Raw genomic sequence first — 26,264 nt, 5'->3', positions numbered from 1 at the left:
CTGGACAAACTGACAGCTAGAATGTCAAGGATCTGCAAATCTGTCATTGCTGCACGTGAAGGATTTGATGAGACATTTTAAGAAGTAGTTTAAGAAGTGCTGAAGGTTTTTTTTTTTTTTTTTCCAAATTGTAATAGTAATTTTTCATGTTATTAATGTCCTGACTATACATTGTGATCAGCTAAATGGCACTTTGTTAAAAAGTGAATAAAAGTACCAATTACTTTTCATAAGAGCAAAATATGTACATTATTCCAAACTTTTTGCCACCAGTGTATATATTTTATTTCTTCCACATAATAAAGTCACAAGAGTGAGTAAATAACAAAATGTTAATTTTTGGGTAAACTATACATTTAAAAGTCCTTTCATTTCTGTCTCGCTCTTTTTATTGCTCTCTACCTTCATGCTTGTCAGCCCTTTTTCATGCTGCTGTTCTCATCTCTTTAAATTCTGCTACCAAACAAATCTGGGGTCCATAATTTATCAGCTTGCACATATAAATGGGACTTCAAGTTTGATAGTGTGCTGTTTTTAGACTGTGCTCAGGGTTGATTGGATTGGAGTCATGAAAAACAGCCTGCTGCTTTGGCCTCTAAATGAGACAATTTTATTCAAAACAAGCACATGATTCCTTTAAATTGAACTTTTTTTGCCTCTTGCTGATGTGTTAAATCACAGAGAACAAGTGTTCTCTTTTTCAGTTTGTTTGGTTCCTGCGCTACATCCTACATCCTCAGCATCCTTCTTGTGAGGAATATATTAGGATGCTCTAACTTTGAAATTCATTCATGCATTCCCTTACTTACGCCTGTAAAATACTCTACACAAGTACACAAATGCTTGACATTACAAGTGCATAGCCCTGTTGTACATAATGAATAACTAAAGATAGATAACAAACGTCAGTACCTCAAAAAGCAATGTGTTGACCTTCAGTTGTCTGTGCCTTTAAACTATCTTAACTAACAGTCATCTTTCAAATAACTTAGCAAGATTCTCTTCAACTATTGAAAAACCTATTTTGCCACGACAGACATGGTTGTCTAGAACAGGGTTTTCACAATGCCAAAATGTCAGTAGTTGATACAAACAATTTAGATACCACTGCAAAAAGTAATACTATCTAATGTCTTAATTCAGTAAACATTGTTTCAAAGTCTCTAGCAAATATTCATGACAACAGTCATTAATATAAGAAAAAATAAACAAATTTCAAGCAATAGAACAAATAAAAACAGTAGAAAGATTTAAAACATTCAGAACCCTCCTGTTATGTTTTGGGTATTTTTTGACCTGTAAGAGTTCAAAACTGTGAACATTTGGTGCATTAATATGATACTTGATTAAACTGTATTTATGCAATATCAGGGTGTTTTGAGTGGTTACTAAGGAATTTCTAGGTGGTTGTTAGGGCATTACTAAATGATTGCCTGATGGTTACTTACTGCCCCAAGTCAAAAGAGATCAAGTCTCTATGACATCCTTATCTCTAGATATGTTTGGGACCTATTTAATAGAAGTCTATGGGACTTTTTGCTAATTTTTCATCTGCAAGGAGTAAATATTTTAGAATATAAACCACGATTCTGTATTAGTTTCAAACAGATGTAAACAGTGCAAGTGTACCAGTTATCTTGGTTTACTGTATATCGACTGTAAAATAATTGTACCACCATTGACTTATTGGGGATGCTCTTTCCAGATGAAATGCTACAATAAAACTTGTTCAGAGTGAAAAACAAGCCTATGGCAATGATAATATTTATAATTAAATGCAAGGTGTACATCTACTTTACTCGACCGGGTCTTTTTTGACTGAACAGAACAACTGTTAAGAATTTACTCACAAAACAAAAGGCATAAATTGCTGATATAGTCTTCACTGTATAATTACTGGATATAATACATTAATACTTTTTAAAGCTTCTAAAGTTATCCAGGCAAGAGCAATGACTGGTTTTCTCTTTTTTCTTTGTTCTTTGATTAATGTTAACAACATAATGGACAGGGTCGGGGTAGCTCAGCGAGAACTGATACTGACTATCACCCCTGGAGGTGCACGTTTGAATCCAAGGTGTGCTGAGTGACTCCAGTCAAGTCTCCTAAGCAACCAAATTGGCCCGGTTGCTAGGGAGGGTAGAGTCACATGGGGTGACCTCCTCGTGGTCGCGATTAGTGGTTCTTGCCCTCAATGGGGCACATGGTAAATTGTGCGTGGATCGCGGAGAGTAACATGAGCCTCCACATGTGGAGTGTCATGCACAACGAGCCACGTGATAAGATGCGCGGATTGACGGTCTCAGAAACGGAGGCAACTGAGACCTGTCCTCCACCACCCGGATTGAGGCGAGTAACCGCGCCACCACGAGGACCTACTATGTAGTGGGAATAGGCATTCCAAATTGGGTGAAAATGAGATTAATAAACAACAACATCATAATGGACAGTGGCAAGTGTATTTACACACATCTGCATGAGCGCAACATGAGAGTGCTTTTTACAGAGCATACACGCACAAAACGTACTCGTAGCACCACCTGTCAATCTAACAGCGCACAGGTACCAATATGAGTCGGTACTGCAGAAAGGCTGGCATTGTTACATCTTTTTCATTTTGATATCGACTTCATAGCAAAGTAATGATACTTTGGACATCTGTAGTACCTGGATAGAGTTATCCAGCATCTACCAGCAGGGGCTAACTGCCAAAACTAACCAGTCAAACCTCCGAACTGTTGGTACTTGAAAATGGTTTACACTTATATATTGGCCCTTGCAGCGATGTCTGAATTGTATTCTGGCACATTTCAGAGTGCAGCAGCTATTTGAAATTCAGCTTATGTTGATAGAACTGTTTGCTATCACATACTTGCGTACAGTACAGTATGTTTTGGGCCTTACTATGTTACCCCAGCAATCTCATCTTTTGTGTTTCCTTTATCTCTTGCTTTTTCTGTCTCTTTCATCATCTACTCAACACTTTCAATTTCAATCTCCCTAATAATGTAAATTTTTGTCTCTGTTCCTCTTTCTCTATAACCTCTCTCTCTCTTCCTTGTGTACTTACTCTGCTTCTTCTTGCATCTCTCTCTCTCTCTCTCTCTCTCTCTCTCTCTCTCGTGTGGTTGGCAGGTGTAACTCCAGATGCCTTGTTGTGGTTGTAGAACTTACCTTCTGCATGATGGATGCCCTCCTCACCCCCTCTCCAGCTTTGCTGTTTTTCGTCTCCTCTCTCCGAACGACTCCTTTCCTTCTCCTCCTTCTCTGGGCATAAGTTGGCTAAAAAATAGCTGAACTAAATCTCTCTTCTGTCATGTAAACACTATAATAACTTGTGTAATAATCTGTCACTGTAATATATCATTAGAAGGATTTTTTCCTGTCAGTCAGTCTCTAAAAGTGTCTGTCTGATAATCTTGGAAGTAAGCTGCCACTATGTCTCTTATTAACCACCTGTTAAGTTCTATCTCAAGTTGCCTTCTGTGTAAACCTCTCTCTCTTAGTAAACAATATCTGTTTTCCTGCTCCAGCGAGACTATCCTTCATTTTCCTTGCTTTTCCTTGCCCTCTCTAACTAACAGTATGGCTGGCTTTGCCATTTCAACTATATCATCTATTGTCTCAACTACATAGTCGCTATGACAAACGGTCAATTCGTGATATATCCTTTCAGTTAACACTAGAGTTGATGCCATATTAATTTGACTCAAATGAAGACATTGTTGTGAGAAGTAGAAGTGCAGTCCATTCACTGGCTCTGTTCCTAGCGAGCTGTATGTAGGCAGCATTTTGAGGCATCATAGATGTTCTCCCGACACGAAGGCTTTTCTTAAGGCAGCATGATTATGCTGCCTTAAGTAACTTGTTTGATGAAATTTGTAGGCAGCATCCTATGTAGGCAGTAGATGCTAAACAGAGCACTAGTTGCTTAAGTATACTTTAATTTTCAGCGTGCCGCTACATCTATGTGCGGACTGATCATGGGCAGCCAACAGAGCACGAGACGTGACAGCATGTGGAAAAACAATGTATACCGTAGTCTATACATTGCATACGAAATGTTTTTTTCACTATTTTCCACAAAATTTGGACAAAAAGGTTTAGGAAAACATAGCGCCTCAAGATGGTACAATATTTCTTATGGACTCTATATCCAATCCTCACACCCTTGTTTACATTCGCCTCAAATTAAATATGGTGTCTTCTATGATCAAGGTCTGTGGTGTACATGTGCCATGCATTCTTCATTAAAGGGATGGTTCACCCAAAAAAGACAGTTCTCTCATAATTTACTCAATGTTATGGCATCTCAAACTTGTATGACTCTCTTCTGCAGAACACAAACAAAGAGATTTTCATTGATGTATGATTGTGTTTATTTCCATACATTGTAAGTCAATGAGGTCCAAAATGTTCAAGTACCAAGAGGACATACAGGCATTCTGGTAATCCATTCAAATCGACTGGTTTAATCCATATCTTCTTAAGCGATACAATCGGTTTGGAGTGAGAATCAGACCAAAATATAAGTCCTCTTCCATACAACTTGCTTTGTATTGACATAACCATACATCAATGAAAATATCTTAAAAAGTAAGTCATACAGGTTTGATAAGGCATAAGGTTGGATGATCATTTTTGGGAGAACTATTCTTTTTAAGCCATTTGAGCATTTGACCCTCTATACAGTTCTGTGTATTTTGGTTCTCATTGGTTGCCCTCGTCGAGTTCTCCCCTCAGTGACTGAGGTCTTCACTCAATGAAGCCGTTTGAATAATGATCTGCAATGTCTGAAAGTGTGTCATTTACTGCTATCTTAGTCACTTCCTGTACAGTGCATTCATGTGGCATGATTGTGTCGTTCAGCTTCTATATAGACCAAATCACACTTTATGAACCATTGCATATTAGTACAGATGAGAAGAAAGAGAAGGAAGACATGTGATGAATAGAAGAATGTCTATCTGATGCTCTTCTTTCTCTTACTAACTTGTTCTCTGGTGTGTTACTGCATTTGTGTCTTTAATAACTTCTAATAAAACTGACTTTGCTCACCACAGCCTCTGCCTGTGTGCTCTGTCTCTTCATCTATATTTGTGTGTGTTGAAATGTTCAGGGCTTGTATTGCAGATCTGTGTGTATGTGTGTGAGCTGAATGTGTTGTGGCTAACTGTTGAAACTGCTTGTCGCTTTAATGGAGGTGGTGATATTGATTTATAGGGTCAATGTTGCATCTTCTTGAAGCCTCTCCTTCCTTCCCATTCCACATCCACTAACCCCCACCCCACCCCTCCTTGCTTTTTGGAGCCTCTGGATGAATAGACGGGGTCAGAGGTGAGGGGTCACAGCAGAAGAGACTGCAGCAGAGCATGGTAAAGCATGGAAAAATGCAAGAAGACAAAATATATTGTACTTAGATGGTATTGCAGGGTTCCCATGGACATGGAAAACCAGGAAATATCAGGGAATTTTTGTATTTAAAATTTTCAGGGCTGGATTGTTGTAAAATTGTTGTAGTTATGATAAGCTCTTAAATATAATACAATATTGTAATGGCTATTTGTAAAACAATAATAAAAATCATGAACAACTGGAAAAGTCATGGAAATCCATGTCATAAAAGGTGTGGGAAACTTGATATTAGCACTAAAAACACCTTCACAAACTTCTTAACTATGATGAGCTGAAATCAATAATGGGAAATTGTGGGAAAAAGCACTTAGTACAGATGAGAAATAAATGTCTGAATTTTTACTAATAAAATAAGCAAATTCAATCTAATGTGCATTCTACATTGAAATTTGTTATGAATTTCATAAAAGAATGGATGTAGATGCATAACATTTTTCTTGTTTTGTTAGTTTTTGTTTATGTCTAAAAAGTAGAAAAGAATGTAATACAATTTCACCAGGACCATGTGTAAACCAATCTTAAGAGAGTTATAGAAATGTATGTTTTAATTGGTTTTGTTAAATTTAGTTTTAGCTTAAATTGTTTTAGTCTGTAATTTAATTTATGGGTAATTTAATTGATTTTAATGCATTTGACCAATATCTAATGAGCTTGGTGGCCAATACAATTTAATGATTGGACATTAACAACATTGTTGAATATCACATTATCATCTCCTGCATTAATCTCACAATGACCAAATGTTGGCTGACTAGTCGTTCAGGCTGATATAATGCTTTACTACCTCTATAAATTAGCTTTTATCTAAACAACTAAGGACCACATGTCCAAATTAAGGTAGGTTATCATTTTTGCCTGTGTGTGTTGAAGGATGAGCATTGAACAAATGATGATGATCCTCACTAGTTGGCAGTATGAAAATGAGTATGTGTGGTTAAAGCAAAAGCCTTTATGTTCACAGGATGGCTCTGGCTCACTGAAGCGCAGCGGTTCCTTTAGTAAACTACGGGCCTCTATCCGACGCAGCAGCGAGAAACTGGTTCGCAAGCTCAAAGGAGGTGGCTTACGAGAAAACGAACCCAAAAATCCTGGGTAACTATTACTAATTCCCTTCCTATTCTCAGAACAATCTCCTCCCCTTCCAGCATCCCAACCCTTCCTACTATGGACTCAACAATCGGCAGGTGAATATGCCACCATGACCTTTGCCAAACCCCAAACACCTCAGAACCTTTGTTTTCTTGAGACAATATACACTGGAGTATCAATATTAAAGACTATGATTTGAAAACTGGAGGGAAGGAAATGGGGACGTTTAGGTGTTCTTCATCACTTTTGGAAGGACAGTTACAATTATTTGATTAAAGTTGCATTTTAACTCTGGAGTTAAGATTGAGCACTCCTGGTTAGAATCCCAAAGGGACAGAATTGCAATCAGTATAACATGATTCCTGTCTGGAATGATGTCATTAGATGTCCTTAGACTGCTTTAAAGGTTAAGTAGTCTGAAGACTGTAAATATGTAGAGGACGGGCTACATATAATAGTTCACCAAATAAATCAATTATGTCATCACTACTCACCCTTATGACTTTTTCAGTGGAACACCGAAGTTCAAATGTTGAAGAATGTACTAGTTCTTTTTCATATAATGAAAGTGAAAGATGACTGGAGCTGTCCAAAGTGTCAAGAAAAGCACCATACAGGGGGCCTGGGTAGCTCAGCAAGTAAAAATGCAGACTACCAGTCGCGAGTGACTCCAACCAGGTCTCCTTAGCAACCAAATTGGCCCAGTTGCAAGGGAGGGAAGAGTCACATGGGGTAACCTCCTCGTGGTCGCTATAATATGGTTCGCTCTCGGTGGGGTGCGTGGCGAGTTGTGCTTGGATGTCGCGGAGAATAGCGTGAAGCCTTCACACATGCCTATGTCTCCGCGGTAAAACGCTCAACAAGTCACGTGATAAGATGCGCGGATTGACGGTCTCAGATGCGGAGGCAACTGAGATTCGTCCTTCACCATCCGGATTGAGGCGAGTCACTACACTACCACGAGGACTTGGAGCACATTGGGAATTGGGCATTCCAAATTGGTGAGAGAGAAAAGAAAAAAAAAAGCACCATACAGATATCATAATAGTCCATACAACTCATGTGCTATATTCCAAGTTTTCTAAAGACATACGATAGCTTTGTTTGTCAAACAGAAATTTGATAATATTCCCATATGCCAAAACTCAAATCTCATTTTTGATAGCATTCAGATTTAAAAATGGCGCTTCGATGCTGATTTGACAAGTCATCAAAAAGATTCTTTAAAAATTCTCCTTTTGTGTTTCACGAAAAGAATAACAGCTTTAAAATGACATAGGAGTGAGTACATACTTTCACATTAAGGTGAACTTTTCTTTTGAAGGGAAGTGCGACTTAACTCTAAGTTAAGATCTAAATTGTTCTCAACACTGGAGCCCTTTCTGCTCTTTTGCTCTCATAAACAGAGCTTTTTAAATCGACTGCAAGTAGGTTGAAATAAATTTCATTGAATTATCACCTTAATTCGAGGGAGGGCAGGTGGTTTATTACATGCAGATGGGATTTTGCACACTCTGGTTCTGTTAGAGTGAAGGAAAGTCTAACGTCAAATCTGCCCATATATGCAAAGTCTCTTTCACACTCTCTTTCTCTTATTACCCAATTTTAAGTGATTGAAGGAATTTGCTTGCATGATTAACATGACTGAAATTTTTGCACACGTACAAACCTACCTAACCCTGAATTACACAAAGATTTACACATGTAACGCAATGGGTGACAGTGTGATGCCATGTTTTTTGAGGACAACTGATTTGTGCCTATTACTGGGGTTTCTCAAATAGGCTGTAACATCTGATTTGCCAGATGTTACTAACTTTTTTTTCTGTCCCTGTAAAATCCAATTTAATTTTTTTTTATTTATTCCCTGTATTTTCTGACATGTCTTTATATTACTTTATTCAGCTTTTATGCCTTTTTGCTCGGTGACTTTTCTTGATGCCTTTTTGTCTGCTTGGATGTTTTATTTGTGGATATTTCTTGCTCTGCTGTGTTGTACATTTGTTTAATTGAATAAACATTTCCATGCAAATTTCTGGAAAAAAAAAGTCTGCTGCATGCCAGTTTCCTTCATTTTCTGTCATGTGGTCTCTGTCATTATGTAATCCCAGTTTATTTTTTCTTCTCTCTTCCTTCCTCTATTACCTTTTCTTTATCAACTTTCTTTGCGTTGTTTTTCCTTAAAGTCAACATGAAACGCTTTTCACGACACATGTTATCTGATGTATTTCTTAGTAAAAAAGAATATTCAATGAGAAAAAGAAGAGTGGGACTTGATTTTATCCATCAGAAATTGATTGGATTGTGAAAGTGCCCATTACTTACCAGAATGGAGCCAGATGATTGGACGGGAGGGGTTGTAAAAGTGATATGAGATGTCACCTAAATATTTAGACAAATATATACACACACACACAACACACACACTGTACTTTGTTTGCCAAAGTACTGTATGTAGTGCTAGAGAGCATTTTAAAATTCTCTATTTTCAGTAGTTGAAAACACTGTTGCAGTGTGGATGAGCGACATAAACATTCTTTGCCAAAATCAATGTGGTTTCAACCTAAAATGTATTAGTGTGGACAGTCAATTTAGTTTTTATGTTGACTTAAAGGAATAGTTCAATAGTTCATTTACTCACCCTCATGCCATCCCAGATGTGTATGAATTTATTTTATCTGATGAACTCAAATGAAGATTTTTAGAAGAATATATCAGCTCTGTAGTGTCATGCAATATAAGTTAAGGGGTGCCAAAACTTTAAAGCTCCAAATATCACATAAATCATCATAATATTAATCCGTATGACTCCAGTGGTTAAATCTATTTCTTTAGGCGCGATATGATAGGTGTGGGTGAGAAACATGTTTATAATATTCTTTTAAAAATTATAAATTGTTTCTGAGAAAAGAAAGAAAGGGATCACATCTGGGATATCATGAGGGTGAGTCAATGATGGGAGAATTTTCATTTTTGGGTGAGCTATCTCTTTAAAGTTAACCTTTTTGTTGTTTTTTAAATCCCTTCCCATTGCAGCTCCTGTTTGATGTCTGTTGTGATCTTTTACGTCTGTTATGAAATTCGCATTTTTCAGTATTGAATTAACCTTATCAGTTTTTGCATCAGAGGGTTGGCAGCACCATTGGATTGAGAGAGCTCCACAACAGTGTTCATTTATTCAGAATGTGATTTACATTGAGAATATGTTTATGAGAATATGAAGTGGTACAGTGGTATGTGAGGAGACAAGTGTCAAAAAAACCAAGTGTGGACCAGGACTAACATGAGACCCACAGAATATCATCGCATGCTTTTCACTGTGTGTTTTTATAATGTCAGTCCACATTGTAAGATATCATCAGCTTGAGTGAAAGTTCCATTAACACAGTGGTTTTCAACTGGTAATGCGGGTCTGTTCTGATCGGCTCTCAGAGAGCAAGAAATGAAAACTATGCTTAATGCAAATGAAATGTAACTAACCATAGAAGCATGCATAGTTAGGATAGAAAAATAAAAAGGCTTCAAACCTTTTGCAGTAGAGGAGAAAATGCTTCCAAATTCCCATATATTGTGTTTTTGACATCAAAGTCCATGCATCAAATGGTATTTTGATGTAAATTCATCTGTCACATTGTTGTAACATTGCTAATACTATTACAATATTTGGCCCAGTGTTTATTCCATGTGTTAGGTAATTTAAGTTAATTAGTAATTTTCCTATTGAGCTATGGTTAGAATTCTGCATATGCAGTTTATAATAAATCTACAAAATTTCAATGCTTAATTTTCATGACATTTTAGTTTACTTTCTATGATGGACATTCGTGGTACTATTGTTTGTTGGGTTGCCACTTGGTGTCCAATGTAAATTCTGGGTCCTAATGCAAAACCAGTTTAAAACCACTGATTTAACCCACATATTCCCATCCCACATACCCCACCTTACCCCTGACTGCCCCCACATGACCCCTCACTCCTGCCCTTTGATCTAACTGGTGCATGCATGTGGCTCTCTCGGATACAGCATGAAGAGGGCGAGCTCTCTCGGAGTTCTCAACGAGCCGGATAAACACGTGGGGGAGCTCAAAGTAAGACAACAGTCTCCTCTGCTCACTCTCTCACTCTCTCTCTCTCTTCTGGCAACTCTTTTCACAGTCTCACACTCAATCTATTCTTGCTGTCTGTTTCCATCTCTTATACATCTGTCTGGCACTTTACTGTCTCTCAGTCTCATGCTATCTATTATCAGCATACGCACAGCTCCATCATTAGCAATAACACAATTTCATGAATTGTATGTGTGAGATACAGTCAGACTAACACGTGTCATTGCGTTTGATAAAATCCTCAGTAACTACTGATGATCTATGGTTAAAAATGACTTTAGCTAATAATGTACATTTGTTCAGCATTTTTGTAATGTTATAGGGAATTATGCAGGCACCCCAACAGTAGTGTTTTACATGAGCTGATAAAGAGAGGACATTTATGAGGTTTTTTGTTTGTTTTTTGCAGACATTTTTGTCTGAATCTATGCAGTCTCTGTTTAAGCATTAAATTAAATAATTATACATACTATTTAGAGACCCGGCATGCATACATATACAATAATTATCTACACAATGCCCAAACCATGTACAATTTACAGAGCATTTTGAAAACAATTAGAAAATAAAATAGATTCTGATATATTTTGATGTTTTTCATTTACAAAAGAGATGATGCAACAAATCAGGACAAATCAAGAACAGGATTAATTACATTCACTCTGGAATTTCTTGAGATGCACCTGGCTGTAAAACACGTTTTGTCCTACACATGACACAGTATACACATCAGCTACACATATATTTTCTCAGCACATTTTGGGTCTAAATAGTTGCACAACTTACATCATTTCAGTAGTGCACCCAAATGGCAACATACAAACCTTACTGTTCATGTGTTATGCTTGATATAGTTTACTTCCATGTTGTTTCTTTGTCAAATAGCAATGTCAAATGTAAATCAAGTCAATCACTGAAACATCAGCGTCACTTTCAGTAAGAAACAGCATGTATAATATGTATGTCCACCCATGGGTAATACAGATATTTCACCATTATTGCACAAAAAAAATCATTTGTCTAGTAATAAACAAAGAAATATATGATGTAATTGTAAACTTATATAGATATGTAATCATAATCATATAGTTTTTTTAATGTCAATAGGAAATACATCTACACAGGAAATATAACAGCACTTTTCAAGCCTTTTCATGGGGTCTTTATATACTTAGCCTGTCGTTGTACATTCTACGGGCTCACAAAGGATATTTATTACTTTTTATACCTAGCAAAGTTCTCTTATGACTGAAACTAGTGAGCTGTCTACAATTATAATCATATTTCTTCAGTTAGAGAATCTTGGCTCAAGATAATAAATATCCTTTTTAGCAAGACTGCAAATGTAGGGCAACAGTTACAACAGTTCAGTCCGTCATTTTTGCTCCAATACAAAACAAGATGTGCAAGAAGGTTTTGCATAATCTGGAAGGTGACCGTACACTGAGCACTCCATCCTTCAGGATCTCTCGAGCTCCATTTACTGTCTTTTTCTTTCTTTTTATTCCCAACAGGAACAATATAATCGTCTAAGGAAAGGGCGGGACCTGAGCTCCAGTCAAACTGACCTGGCGCATTGAAGGTCTTCTTTAGGACGTCATGATGTAGAGAGGTACTAAGACGACTCTAGAGGAATTCGTGAGTCGTGCTTTCCTGGAATACCTTCTCTGGAGGTTACTTTTGCTGTCAAGTCGTCATACACATATTTAATTTATGGGAAGCTGTTACAACTGTAGCTGTAGAAAAGACAACTCATGTAACGACTGTCAAACTATCCTCAACCAGAACCAAAGTGCACAACAAATTTGAGAGAGGATCATGTTCAGCCATCATGAACATTATTCAGGCTCAGGTTGAGGCTAAACACTCTAATTGCATTTTGCTGCTTTTTATTTTCTTTAATTAGAGTTCATATTCTGTCACTGACAACCTAAATGTTGTTCATACATTGAGTTAAATCAAAGGACCACAACACTTCTGTAAAGTACCATCACTGACTGAATCAATCAATTGAATTCCCTTAATACAGAACGCACTGCACAGTTTTTATAAAGTTTTGCATTTACATAGGGTGGTGGTTCAATGATGCACATTTTCTTTTACTTTTTGCTTTTAAAAAGTGGGAGGGGCTTGGTCTTATGTTTTTATTTTGTGTTTGAAACAAGAAGTTGAGGAAATGTTCCTCCCTCGTAGTAAAGAAAAATGGTTTTGAATGTTTTACGCTGCCAAGGATTGCTATATTTTTCTGAAAAACTAAATGTTAAGAATGTGGATGAAAACTTTCTCAGGACTGAACGAACAGATTTGGTATGCAAAGTAACACTGCACTTTGAATGATCTCATAGGATAATGTTACACTTGTCAATTTTTTGCCTGTTACAAAATGATATTGAATTGTTTACCTCAGTTTTATCAGTAATATCTGTGGTTTGCATAGATGGAAAGATGCTTTCAGTTAATTTTAGGGGGTTTTCTTCAAGACTTTAGGGCACTTTTGTCCTAAAATAAAACTTAAATATACTTTTCACACTTTCACTAGTTTATTTAATGTTTTATTTCAATTTCACCACATCTTAAATTAAATGTATTTATTTTTTATTGACATTCTGTGGTGAAAATGGCATTTTAAACATTACATATTTTAAACAAAATTACAATTTGATTGGAAATGACATGCAAATGACAAACATCTCACAAAATAACGTGACCTTCATATAACAAAAAGAAAAATCAGTTTTAATAAAAATGAACCCCTGGGAAATAAAAGTGCCTTTAGTTGAAGAAGTATCAAATGTTTGGATAGACTGGTTTCACCTCTCAAACCAGCTCTTTAGCTATTTGCTAACGAGGTCTGCATGCTTAAAGGGATAGTTCACCCAGAAATGGAAATTCTCCCATCATTTACTCGCCGTCATGCCAGATGACTTCCTTTCATATGAAAAGTGTAATATGACTTCAATATGTAGGTCCTCAAAATGCTAGTGAATGGTGGCCAGAACTTTTGAAGCTCCAAAAAGCACATAAAGGCAGCATAAAAGCAATCCTTATGACTTCAGTGGTTAAATCCATATCTTAAGAAGTGAAATGATAGGTGTGGTTGAGAAACAGATCAATATTTAAGTATTTTTATACACATTCTTTTGTTTGTTTATGGGATTCACATTCTTCATGAATATCACCACCTACTGGTCGGGGCTGGTCAAAGGTGGAGATCTATATTTACATTTACCTACAGAGCTGAGATATTCTTTTAAAAATCTTTGTTTGTGTTCTGCAGAAGAAAGAAAGTCATACACATCTGGGATGGCATGAGGGTGAGTAACTGATGAGAGTTTTTTTTTTTGGGCAAACTATCCCTTTAATATTGCAAGCTGACTGCAGGAATTTTATCTTTGTTACCTTAATCATTGGTGAGGTAAAGCAACAGAATATTATTTTACATGGAGTTATAAGTCTATTGCTACTCTAGATTAAAAAAAAGTAAAAAATAAAAAAAATGCACTGGAATATTACAAATGTAATTCTGTCCCTAGATGTTTAACTTAAGTGCCTGTTTGAAAGCGATTGTGCCTTGTGTTTGGCCCGGGCAGGTTTTTTCTTATTAATGTGGAAGTGGGTTTGCGTATTTTGAGTGTGCAACAACAGAGCAATTTGAGTTCTGTAAGGTCAAATATTGGTCAAGATGTTACAAACTAGATAATGATTTAAAAAAAAATTGTCAAAGTTATGTATCAGCAGCCCATTATGTATCAGTGTATGATTTCCTGTAGGATTTATGTTAATATAATGCACTGATACATGCTACCCTTTATGCTCAACAGATCTTCAAGTAGCTTTCTATTTTGTTTATTGCTGCATATTTCAGCTTTCGTGATAACTGTGTAAAAACATTTGTAACTTTTTCACACAGTAATTGATTCACTTTGCACATATAAGTGTGTTTTGCATGTTAGTACTCTGCATTAGGCTGTATCATGCAATAGGATAGCTGCTTCATGTTGGCTGGAATTGATTGTGCACGCAATGTTTTACTGACAAAAGCTGGAGTGTTTCAGTATATGCACTCTTAATTATTAAAGATATCATTTACATGTTTTGTACATGCAATATCAAGTTATTTTATGCCACTAATTTGAGCTTTGCTACATATATGCTTGTGGGACTAAATGTGCCCTGCACATGTTTGAGTTTCATTTTCTAATTGTTTAAAGAATCATTTTAACTGTTGATCAGTTTATATTACATTTGGTCACTATTGTTGTTATTTTTGTTAAACAGGGTTACTGACATGGCATTCACTCCCTGAAGTCATTTAGGGGATTTAACACTCAATTCATATGCATAATTGTGCAGTTTATGTCTAAAGTGCAAGATACAACTTTATTAAACTTACCAATTATAAATGAAGGACGATAAGAACAGGGACTGTTGTGACCTGCATGATGTAACCCTGAAATATTTATTTTCATGTTCTGATTTATGATGTTGCATTTCTACTGTCTGTTTCTGTGTTCTCTCGTTTACTATGTGGTTATTGTTTTTACGTTTGTATGTATATCCTAAGATTCGCACTGGACTCGTGTAACTTCCCCTTCTCAGGCTGCACACTGTGTTGGCTACACTTCAATTACTGCCATGTTTGTGGTGATCTTTTTGGCTCTCTGAGTATTGTACTGTATATTGTACAAACTTGAATAAAGACATCAAAAGTATTCTGCAACAATGAGATCATCTGGGTTCTCGCTCCCCCTGTGGGCAAGTTCAGCAATTTCCTTAGAATATAATGTGAGAATAAAAGATAAGGACTGCATTAAATAACTCCATCATGAAAAAGGTTCAGCTTTCCACTGTTTTGATGGTCAACATTAGTCATATTATCTACTACTCCAGTTAAGTTTATATTGTGTACTTGTTTTCAAGACATGACAATAATGAGTATTTAAAATGAAATGTATTGCACATGATTAAATCCTTTTTTGAATAACTTAAGCTTTTGCTAACTCAGAATTGCAACACTGTACTCTGCTGTATTCAGATTGGTATGGTCAACAGTAACAAATACAACAAACTAAACTAATGCATACATACACATACAACGCATTGTTCTTTCCTCAGACAAAGTACAAGAGGAAATAGTATTATAATAGTGCTCAAATTGCTAAATGTACTCCTCAAAAGAGTAACAATAGAGCAAAACAACAAAAACTGTATGAATGGATACAGATTAATCTTCTATTACTTCTATCAAATGCCAGCATGTAGATGTCACAAGCATGCACACTGCAAATTATAAACTTCTGAATCTGATTCAGATTCATTTGTGACATTAAAACCATTTAGTACACACTAGAGCCAAAAGTACCCAAATAATTTGATACAGTTGATGGGATGCAACCAGACTTTCAAAAGGCTAGCTTCGCTTTTTGGGAGTTTGTGGCAAGGGTGTATGTCTGTTAATATGTAAGGCACTAAAGTCTCAGGAGTTTAATTAAAATCCATTGTCCTTTGCATCAAGGTGCCAGGGAAAGTCCTGAGGAGTCTTGTTGACATGACAGAGATCTTGGGCTTACAAGGGAGCTAAACCCTCTTCTTTGGTGGAAAATCTCATTCAAATGTTAATTGAATGCTTGCAATCCATGTTTTACTGATCACATCACACGTTTTTGAACATTGAAGCCTTGATCAACTGTAGAGGCAATCTGCACAGTAAGTGTACATGCCTGGCTTTTGAAACTAATCACCCACTTCTGGGTAGTGCGTCGCAAGTATCTTTACACTGGGAACTCGTATCGTCCTCATTTGCTTTATAGATGACAGATGGAAGCAGATAAGGTGTTACATCCCTACTGTCCACTTCATTTAGAGATTAATCCCCCATTTGGTCAGCCCCATGATCACGTGTAGACAGTCAAGCCTCCAAGTGGAAAACACTGGTTGATGATGTATTTTTGGGCAGGACATTGGGGAGGGGTTACATGACAACAGCGGTTTATAGTTTGATGAATGGGCCAAAGTGATGGGGTGCTCTGATTTTGGGTGAGGAGCAGGAGTTGAAGGAGAGAGATGGAGAAGTGGAGAATGGAGGCGAGGCTGAGATAGCATCTGCACTCAGAGAGAACATGGTGGAGATGGCCACATCAATGATGCCTTGACATAGTTCAGGATAGAGTTTCCTAGAGGAGAGAAACACTTTAAATATTATAACTGTAAATAGTTTACATGCAATTTTTAGGCATGTGGCCACCTACTGTACATATGGAATTCTACTTGCATTAAAGCAATTTTCTGGGTTCAATACAAGTTAAGCTCAATCGACAGCATTTGTTGCATAATACTGATAATCACTTTATTGATAATCTGGGTTGAGGTGTGGCACTTAGAATGAAAGTGAATGGGGGCCAATTTTTTTACGGTAAAAGTATGGCTGTCAATAGATTTAAATTTTTTATCGAATTAATTAAATGGTGTCCCGATTAATTTATCACGATTAATCGCATATACAAATATTTGCTGAGAAAGCCCCTCATATAACAATAATTCAATATATAATGATGAAATAATTATACATAGTTATCTTTAAATATTTAAAAAATGTATATATATATATGTGTGTGTGTGTGTGTGTGTATATATATGTATATGTGTGTATATATATATAAAAGAAAATATCCAGATAATTAAAATGCATTACATTCTTGTAGCAGAGGAGTTAATCGTTGATAAGACAATACAAAAAGCGGCTTTAGAATACAATGTATTGTTTACTACCATATTACTGATCATAATTCAATCATTGGCATACAGTTCACAGCAATCCATTTCACAAGTGAATTTGTCAATCAGTTGGAGATTTATTATGAGGGCTTGTTTAAGAACCCGTCAATGTACACCTGCATCAGACATGCTTGTGTAGCGTCTCGGGTGCGTTGCATCATCAACATAAAATGTTTAGTTCACTGTTTCAAGTTAAATATAGTTTAATACTTAGAACACATCTTGAGATACTTTAGTTCGGATTTGCGCTCCAAGTGTTTTGAAAGCAAGAATGTAACGCATGTTTGTGATGTTCTGCTGCTGGGTGGTTGTTTTGTTCACTGTATAAACTGCGCATTGCCAAGCAGCTGAAGTTTCACTTACTGCCCTCTGGAGTAAACAGGTGGTAATACAAGCTTGCATTTCTCAGGAATCTTCCTTATTACGGTCCGGGGGCATTGTGATTAATTGCATACATTTTTTTTAACACGTTATTTTTTATAAAATGAATCGCACTGAATTAACATGTTAAATCGACAGCCCTAGTTAAAACACTCACAGTTTCAAAAGTATAGCCAAGACGTAAACGATGCATGCAAACATGATTGAAGTGTGAGAAAATCACTTATTTGATGTCATGTCAACAAACCCCAAAATGACAAATTAAACAACTTTACAGCTAAAATAAAACATGAGTTTTAAATAGGGATGTCCCGATACCACTTTTTCCACTTCCGATCCTGATATCGGAAATCTCAGTATTGGCCGATTTTTTTTTTTTACTTGTATCTGGACTTTAAAGGATTCAGATCTCTTTTTTTTTTTTTCTTCAAATTAGTTGTAAGATATCAGCTCACTTTTCATTCACAGTTATTTTTTGGAAACCATTCAACTTAAATATTATTATAATTGGTAAACAAATTATAATAATAATAGTAATATATTATAATAGAAATCTACAGTAAAATATCTCAATCGTGCACGTTTCGTCACAGCCCTCACTCTCCCCTGAGTTCCGATTACACGCACCTGCATATCATTAGTGGCTAATCAAAGACTGCATAAATACCCCGGTTTTATCATAAAATTGTTGCGAGTTATCTATTTCAACTTTAAGTGGCTTTGAATAAAATACATGAGTCATATGAACTGCTTTAATAATGTTTTGAGATTGTTAGTAACGAACATGACTAACACACAGGATCGGATTTGGGTCGGCCTCGTCGCACTGATACCAGATCCATCTAAAAACGTCAGTACTGAAGCCGATACCGATCCAGGCATCCCTAGTTTTAACAGAAATAATGTAAATGTTTTTGTAAAATTATAAACTTCACATTTCTGCCTTTGAAGCCTGTAAACAGAAGAGTGAAGACAGAAGAGGGACAACAAGCCACCTACATAAAACATTCTAAACTCAAATGAGAAGTCAGTACTGACTGTGCACAGGCAGGTGCTCCATTGATCTCAATCAGCCAGACTTTAAAACTCTCGTCCACCATGAAGTCGAAGCCGAAGAGCTGGAAGCTTTGGTAGGACAAGTGTTTAGTGCTGATGGCCGGCTCGATACATGTGAGACAGCTCCTGTTGGGAGAAGAGACGGGATCACCACAGGCAGCAGTAATTCTTAGTAATGGATCAATAAGCTCAGTCTTGCATAATAATGTTTAATTGATATTTGACCTAAAGGGCCTATCCTGATCTGGGAGAATATTTCAAATGCAAAATCAATTAATATCCTTTTGAAATATCACTCAATCAATTATTAATGAAAACACATTGGATCAATTAGATATCTGACTCTCTGCCATCAGTTTCTATGTTGTGTACTTTGAATAAAACTCATTGGCAGGCAACAATAACATGCAGTCAGACACGCTTCCAGACAAAATTTGGACACACAGAATTGAAGTTACAGTATGTCTCCAATTACTTTAAAGGGGTCATGACTCGAGGAATACAATTTTTCTTTGATATTTTGACATAAGTGTTAATTGCACTTTAAAAACATCCTGTAATTTTCAGAACTCAAAACTTCCTCTTCAATGCAAAAAGAGTATTTGTGGAATTCAAGCTGCCAAAATGACTCGTTCTCTACTTCCTCATTGTGATGTCATACTGTGGAAGAAATTGGCATCTGACCGCCTCCACAACAACACATAAACGACTACTATACCTTATCACTTCCGTAGCCCTGTCCAGTAGCGGTGAGCGGGTCAGTTAAGGGCAGAGAACCAATCATAAGAGTGGGCGTTTACGGTCAATTCTTAAAGGAGAAGCAGCACCAAATCAGAGCATTTCTGACAGAGGGTCAGAATGAGGGTGAAAAATTATCATGTTTTACAAATATTGTTGTTGAAAAAACTACTTATATTATAAGGAAACTTCAAGTAACATATTAAAATAATAATAAAATAGGAATGTCATGACCCCTTTAACAACTTTTTGATCATTGTGAAACATTTTGAAGGCTTATGCTTGAAATACATTTTGTAGACCAATATCAATTTTGCCCAGAGTGTGCAGAGCTGTAATCTAGATGATTTATTTAAAAAAAAAAATTTCACTACATAATTCCCATACCACCATTTGTGTTATTGAATAGTTCTGATGACTTGACATTTATACCCACAACTTCATTGTATGATTAAAATGCAGATAATAGTAAAAAACACAAAAAAACATAATTATAAAAATAAAAAATAAAAAAAATAAATACTGAGTAGGTGTGTTTGTACATTGACCCGTGATGTTGTGTTTTCCTATACACTACCAAAGCATTTTTAATAAAGGAGTACCTGATAATATGCTTGATCTCAGGTAAAATGGATGTTTCCATGGCAACATTGTGTGTGCTCAATAGGTAGTGTCTGAACTCATCAAAGAACATCTCATTGCCCTCCTCATAGCGGCCGTAGTTCTGCGAATGCTCTTGCTGGATGCAGTGATTGGTGAGGTGACTGGTCATATCCTGCAGATCTGAGCTGTTGTAGGGCTCAGAGGACGTCCGTAACACGCCCTCACGGTACAGGTAGATATTGTACTGATGGTCTACAAGCACCCAACTCCTACAAACAAGGCAGACAGTAAGCATATCTATTCAATTTTAAAGTACTTTGATTGCCATTACTTGAAGCACAAATAATTATAATTGACTATAACTCATCTTACCTTATATCAAATTTGCGATGCCCTGGCTCTAACAACAGTGGTTTTTCCAGATACTTCTGAATGACATGCACTTGACCTTGATTATCAATGAACTCAAGCAATTCATTTGCATCATGAGATATCAGTATACCCGCACCTAAACAAAGAGATGGACAATTTATCATACTACTAAAAGAAAAAATATCTAATTATATTTTGTATAAAAGGTCATAAAGATTTCAGGAATGTGACATTATTCTTATGACAATCCAGCACATTTACCCTTTATATTCTCATTACTGTAATGCACCTGGACATTAATGACAAAAAATTTATTAAAATTATTATCTTTTTCAATTAAATCAGCATATCAAGATAAATAAAAGACAGTACAACAAAGAATACCATGATGTAGAAATACATTACAACATATATATATATATATATTTTTTTTTTTTTATTATTATTACAATAGGCTTCATCTTCTTTAAGAAAATTATAATTTCTTATTTCTTTTGATTTCGGGGTAAAATATATCCTAGACACATTCCTTACAGGTTTTGTGAGATTCACCAATTACTGTATATCATGACATGTACAAATATTACTCTTCTTACACCTCTCTCTCTCTCTCTCATTCTTTCATTCTAAGCCAATAGAGATTCATACCTTTTGCACCTGCTGACGATTTTGCGATCCACACCATTCCTTCTCCGCTTTCCTTTCGTGAGTTATTTGAGGCTAAGAAGACCTCTCGCTCATCTGTCTTAGGGTTGCTCTTCATATGGCTAATGCCATTGGTGGCTGGGGCTACTGGAGTGTTAAGGTTAGTTGGGTAAATTATGTAAGACTCAGGGAACCAGTTACAAGAGTCCTTTAACTCTGGACTGGTCTTGACAATCCTAAACATCAAACAAGAGCATGGTGAAAACCTGTAAACATCAATCAGGATAACTGTTGAAACAAATCAACACAGCAACAGTCAACATTTACCAAGGGTATCGATTCTTCATTCACAATAAAAAGAAGAAACTGCTGAGTTTGTGAATAAATCAGAAGCCATATGACAACAGGAGGAAAACTTAAAAAAAACAAAAAATAAAAAAGTTTCCATTTATAAGCTCTGAGCAGCATCAATCATAATGGAAATTCAAAGCTCTCATTACAATGAATTATGGTTACAGTGGAGGGATGCCATCTAATGGAGCATCACTGAACTGGTATGTTTTAGTAAGCAGCTTACTTGACCAGTGATGCTTTACGACACAGTTTATCAGCTCCTCTGTAATAATTCACCAGCTGCATCAGTCCTGGTTCATGACCTGTAGAGGAAATAGTTGAGTAGATGATGCAATAAGTTGAAGGGATAATTCACCCAAAAATGTTACTCACCCTCATGCCGTCCCAGATATGTATGACTTTCTTTATTCCGCTGAACACAAACTAATATTTCAGCGCTGTGGATCCATACAAGTGAATGGTGACCAAAACATTAGGTCCAAGATGAAAGTAGCATAAAAGTAACTCATAAGACTCAAGTGGTTAAATCCATGTCTTTACAAATGATATGATAGATGTGGGTGAAAAACAGTTTAATATCAAATTTATTTTGTACTATAAAGCTCCACTTTCACTATTCTTCATTTGTTGTTTGGAAATTCGCATTCTTCGTGCATATCGCCACCTACTGGTCGAAGCTGGTCAAGGGTAAAAATTTAAAGTAAAAAAGGACTATATTGATCTGTTTCTCACCCACAGTTCTCATGTCGCTTCTGAAGACATAGTTTAAACCACTGAAGTTGTATGGATTACTTTTGTGCAGCCTTTATTTGTTTTTGGAGCTTCAATGTTCTGGTCACCATTCTCTTGCATTGTATGGACCTACAGAGCTGTAATATTCTTCTAAATGTGTTTAGCTGAAGAAAGTCAAACACATCTGGGATGTCATGAGGGTGAGTTAATTATGAGTTAGGGAATTTTCTTTTTGGGGGTGAAGTATTATTTTAAGCATTGTCCTACATGTTATAACACCTCTATTGTAAAAACTTTTTTCTGATATGTGAATAACTATTATACAGGTCATTTTTATAACCGCTCAGAAATGAAGAGCTTACATGGACTTATTGTTCTTTTAAAAGTTAATGTGGCAGGTGTGCCTAATAAAGTGGTCACTGAGTGTATATCACCATTGCATTGGGAGTCTAATGCATGTTTAAAGGGATAGTTCAACCAAAAATTAAAATTCTCATCATTTACTCACCCTCATCCTGTTCCAGATGTGTATGACTTTCTTTCTGCTGCAGAACACAAACAAAGATTTTAGGTGAATATTTGAGCTCTGTAGGTCCACACAGCAAACTATCCATACAACTCCAGTGATTTAATCCATGTCTTCTGAAGTGATATGATAGATGTGGGTGAGAAACAGCTCAATATTTAAGTCATTCTTAACTATATATTCTCCAACCTGCCCAGTAGGTGGCGGTATGTATGAAGAATGTGAATCATCAGAAACAAAAGAAGAACTCTTTGGAGAGAAGAGTGCTTAGGAGGGCTGTTTGAAAGTAAATATTTATAGTAAATAATTACTAAACTATTGAGCGGTTTCTCACCCACATCTATCATATCACTTCAGAAGACATGGATCATGGATCAATCACTGGAGTTGTATGGATAGTTTGCTGTGTGGACCTACAGAGCTCAAATATTCACCTAAAATCATTCACATCTGAGACGGGATGACGGTGAGTAAATTATTTTGAGAGAATGAGAGAATTTTCATTTATTCTGTATACATGCGACATCTGGAAGTAATTTACCCAGCCGTCCAAAAGGCAGCCGGTTTCTCTCCCCCAGCATTAAATTAAATCGAGGATTGTCTTTCTTCAGTCGTTTCCATTTTCCAGTGGATATGAGGATCTTGGCCACCTCCGCATACACAGTACTGTTGTCATCTCTCAAAACAAACGTGTACATTGGTGAGCTCATATTCCTCAGTCTTCGGCCAAACCCACAGAGAGGAGTGCTGATGGATCACACACTAGCTAGCTGGCTAACGTTATCTGTCTCCCCACATAGTACATTGAAACTGGACATCCATGACTTCCCCGGTGACTTTTAGCAGTTTAGCACAAATACAAGCGAGTTATTGACAGGACAGCCAGCGTTTAGAAAGAGCCCCGCAATAATCCAGAGGGCAAAGCAGCGCTGAACATCTGTAACAGCAGCATTCGTGCGGCTGATGGGAGGATACTAAAGAATTAGGGTGTGACTCTTTGAGCCCGCTTCTGTGGAGACACCCGAAATAATTCTCGTAGCTAACAGTCTCAGCTAGCTTCCCCTGTCCCGTGATTGTATTGATAGATCAGATGGAAAAATACACTACAGTGACATAATGGCGAAGTACAGACTGCAAGAATAGAGGCCGTCTATAGCTATGCATTTAATTCGCCGCTTTCTGTGCACTGGTCTAGACATCAGTCAATCCCCAATTGGAGTCTCTTTATCCTAGCACGCTGTCGTGACTCGAGCGCATGCGTCATACGCGCAACACAGACTGAAGGGAATTGCAGTTCTATGGAACATTTCCGCGAGCGGAGGAACTACAAGCATGACTTCGAAAAGATTTCACACTTTTAATATTCTGTAGTATGCTATGAACAATGATAAAGATGACTTTCTGGTTAATAACATCCTTATTCTGGGAAAATTGTATATACACCAAGTCAAAGTACATGGAAGTGAAACCTAGGTTTTGTGAGTTTATTTCTTATACAAAAGCCCTTAAGGTGATAAAAAATACATATTAAATAAAAAATTTTAGCATAATAGAAGAATATGATTTACAACAATATATATATATATATATATATATATATATATATATATATATATATATATATATTCATCTGTTATGCTAAAACATTATATATGTATGTATATGTATGTATATGTATGTATGTGTATATATATATGTATGTATATATATGTATGTATATATATGTATGTATATGTATATATATGTATGTATGTGTATATATATGTATGTATATGTATGTATGTATATAGATGTATGTATATGTATATATATGTATGTATGTGTATATATATGTATGTGTGTGTATATATATATATATATATATATATATATATATATATATATATATATATATATATATATATAGGCCTATACCATTTTTTATTATTGTTATTATTTTTTGTATGTTTTGATTTGTCACTTTTATGTACCTGATCCTACTGTTATAATGAAAAGATGTATTATTGTTGCCATGTTGTCTGTACATGACAAAATGTTCAATAAATAAATAAATAAAAACCCATTCTGTAGTAGTCAGTGGTACATTCAGCTACCAACAGATAGCCAACAGAATTTATAGTAAAAAAATGTTTTACATGACTGTAAGAAAACCCTGGAGTTTGCTTAGTAAGGATTGGTTTTCTTTGGTCCCTCTATCAATAGTTTGTCTCAGTCTGCATTCGCTGAGTTTGCACCTCTGAACCTCATGACAACTACACAAGATTGTATCAGTTCCTTCTCTTGTCATTTATTGTTCAAGCACATCTTTATAAATCATTCAGTAAAGCAGTATAAGCCAATAGAATTTAGCAGAATAGTTTCTTCACCGTATATAGGTTGACCTAGTTTAACTTAGTGGGCTACACGAAAGAGAAACAAGTAAGAAAGAGAAAAACAAGTTAGAACCAACATCTTGTTCAGCGGAACAAACATCTGTTCATCAGTTAGTCGTATGCAAAAGTACAATGTCTCATATAACCTTATATCTCACAATGACCTTCACCAATTATGTGTGCATTAGATTGGTAAGAATATCCATTTAAAAAATATTATAATCTTGATTTCTTTTTGATTGAAAAGTTCCTTTTTTTATTAAACTTATTTATTTTTCATGTATCATAAATTCTATCTATCTATCTATCTATCTATCTATCTATCTATCTATCTATCTATCTATCTATCTATCTATCTATCTATCTATCTATCTATCTATCTATCTATCTATCTATCTATCTATCTATCTATCTATCTATCTATCTATCTGCCTGCCTGTCTGTCTGTCTACCTATCTATATTTCTCTTTGATTCTTTGTCTTTTCCCTCTTTACATGTATTTCTCTTCTAGATTCTTAAATTATATTGCTAGTCATTATCAGAGGGACTTTTATCCCCACCCCCACCCCCTTCACATTAATCTTAAAACAAAGAGGGCAGCACTTTTTCCCAAATGATCAACATAACAAGCAATCCACAAAAGTCAACAATATCTGCAAAATCGCACTGCCAAGTTCCCTGAGTAGCTATATTACAGAAGCTAGAGCAGAAGAAAAAGACACATTATTTATTTTTATTTTATTAAATAGTAAGTGCCATTATGCCAGTGGATTTAAAACATGTTAAACAATCCAAAAGCCCTTTGATAAACGGGCCTGAGGATTAACAACCAATGATGTTGTTGACCACATTAAAACATAAACATTTATTTATAAATGTTGTATACAGGGGCTATTTTACTTTATTTTCATTTGTAAAATTTAAGGGTCATGTTTAATTTTATGTTTTAAAATGTAGTTTAATAATAATAATAATAATAATAATAATAATAATAATAATAATAATAATAAAATAAATGGGGTTAAGACACATCTTGATTTTCTGTGTTCCTCTCTCAGCAGGCGATGGCGCTCGCGATCACGTCATCGAGCTGTGAGCGG

At 36.0% G+C, this 26,264-nt stretch overlaps 2 protein-coding genes across 5 annotated transcripts in view; one reads left to right on the top strand and one right to left on the bottom strand.

The window, feature by feature from the left end:
* The window catches only part of klc1a (kinesin light chain 1a), a 58,233-nt gene extending 42,892 nt beyond the window's left edge, over positions 1-15,341 (top strand). Inside the window, exons 15-17 of one of the 4 annotated variants that reach the window (XM_052089515.1) lie at positions 6,377-6,507; positions 10,529-10,592; positions 12,125-15,341. In XM_052089515.1, coding sequence (XP_051945475.1) covers positions 6,377-6,507; positions 10,529-10,592; positions 12,125-12,190 — 261 coding nt within the window. In that variant the 3' untranslated portion in view covers positions 12,191-15,341. Of the gene's footprint in view, positions 1-3,135; positions 3,851-6,376; positions 6,508-10,528; positions 10,593-12,124 lie in introns of those variants that run through there. The other 3 variants (XM_052089514.1, XM_052089516.1, XM_052089517.1) reach the window with 3 other exon arrangements.
* Positions 13,943-24,028, bottom strand: ttl (tubulin tyrosine ligase). The gene is made up of 7 exons (XM_052089518.1): positions 23,333-24,028; positions 21,757-21,835; positions 21,183-21,415; positions 20,535-20,670; positions 20,162-20,431; positions 18,804-18,947; positions 13,943-16,783 (listed from the first exon to the last, which is right to left on the bottom strand). Exons 1-7 carry the CDS (start codon positions 23,499-23,501, stop codon positions 16,600-16,602), a joined length of 1,215 nt encoding a protein of 404 aa, XP_051945478.1. The 5' UTR covers positions 23,502-24,028; the 3' UTR covers positions 13,943-16,599.
* Between the last annotated feature and the right edge of the window lie 2,236 nt (positions 24,029-26,264).

This window comes from Xyrauchen texanus, chromosome 24, assembly GCF_025860055.1.
Source record: "Xyrauchen texanus isolate HMW12.3.18 chromosome 24, RBS_HiC_50CHRs, whole genome shotgun sequence".
NCBI lineage: Eukaryota > Metazoa > Chordata > Actinopteri > Cypriniformes > Catostomidae > Xyrauchen > Xyrauchen texanus.
This window is presented reverse-complemented; position numbering and strand designations above follow the sequence as displayed.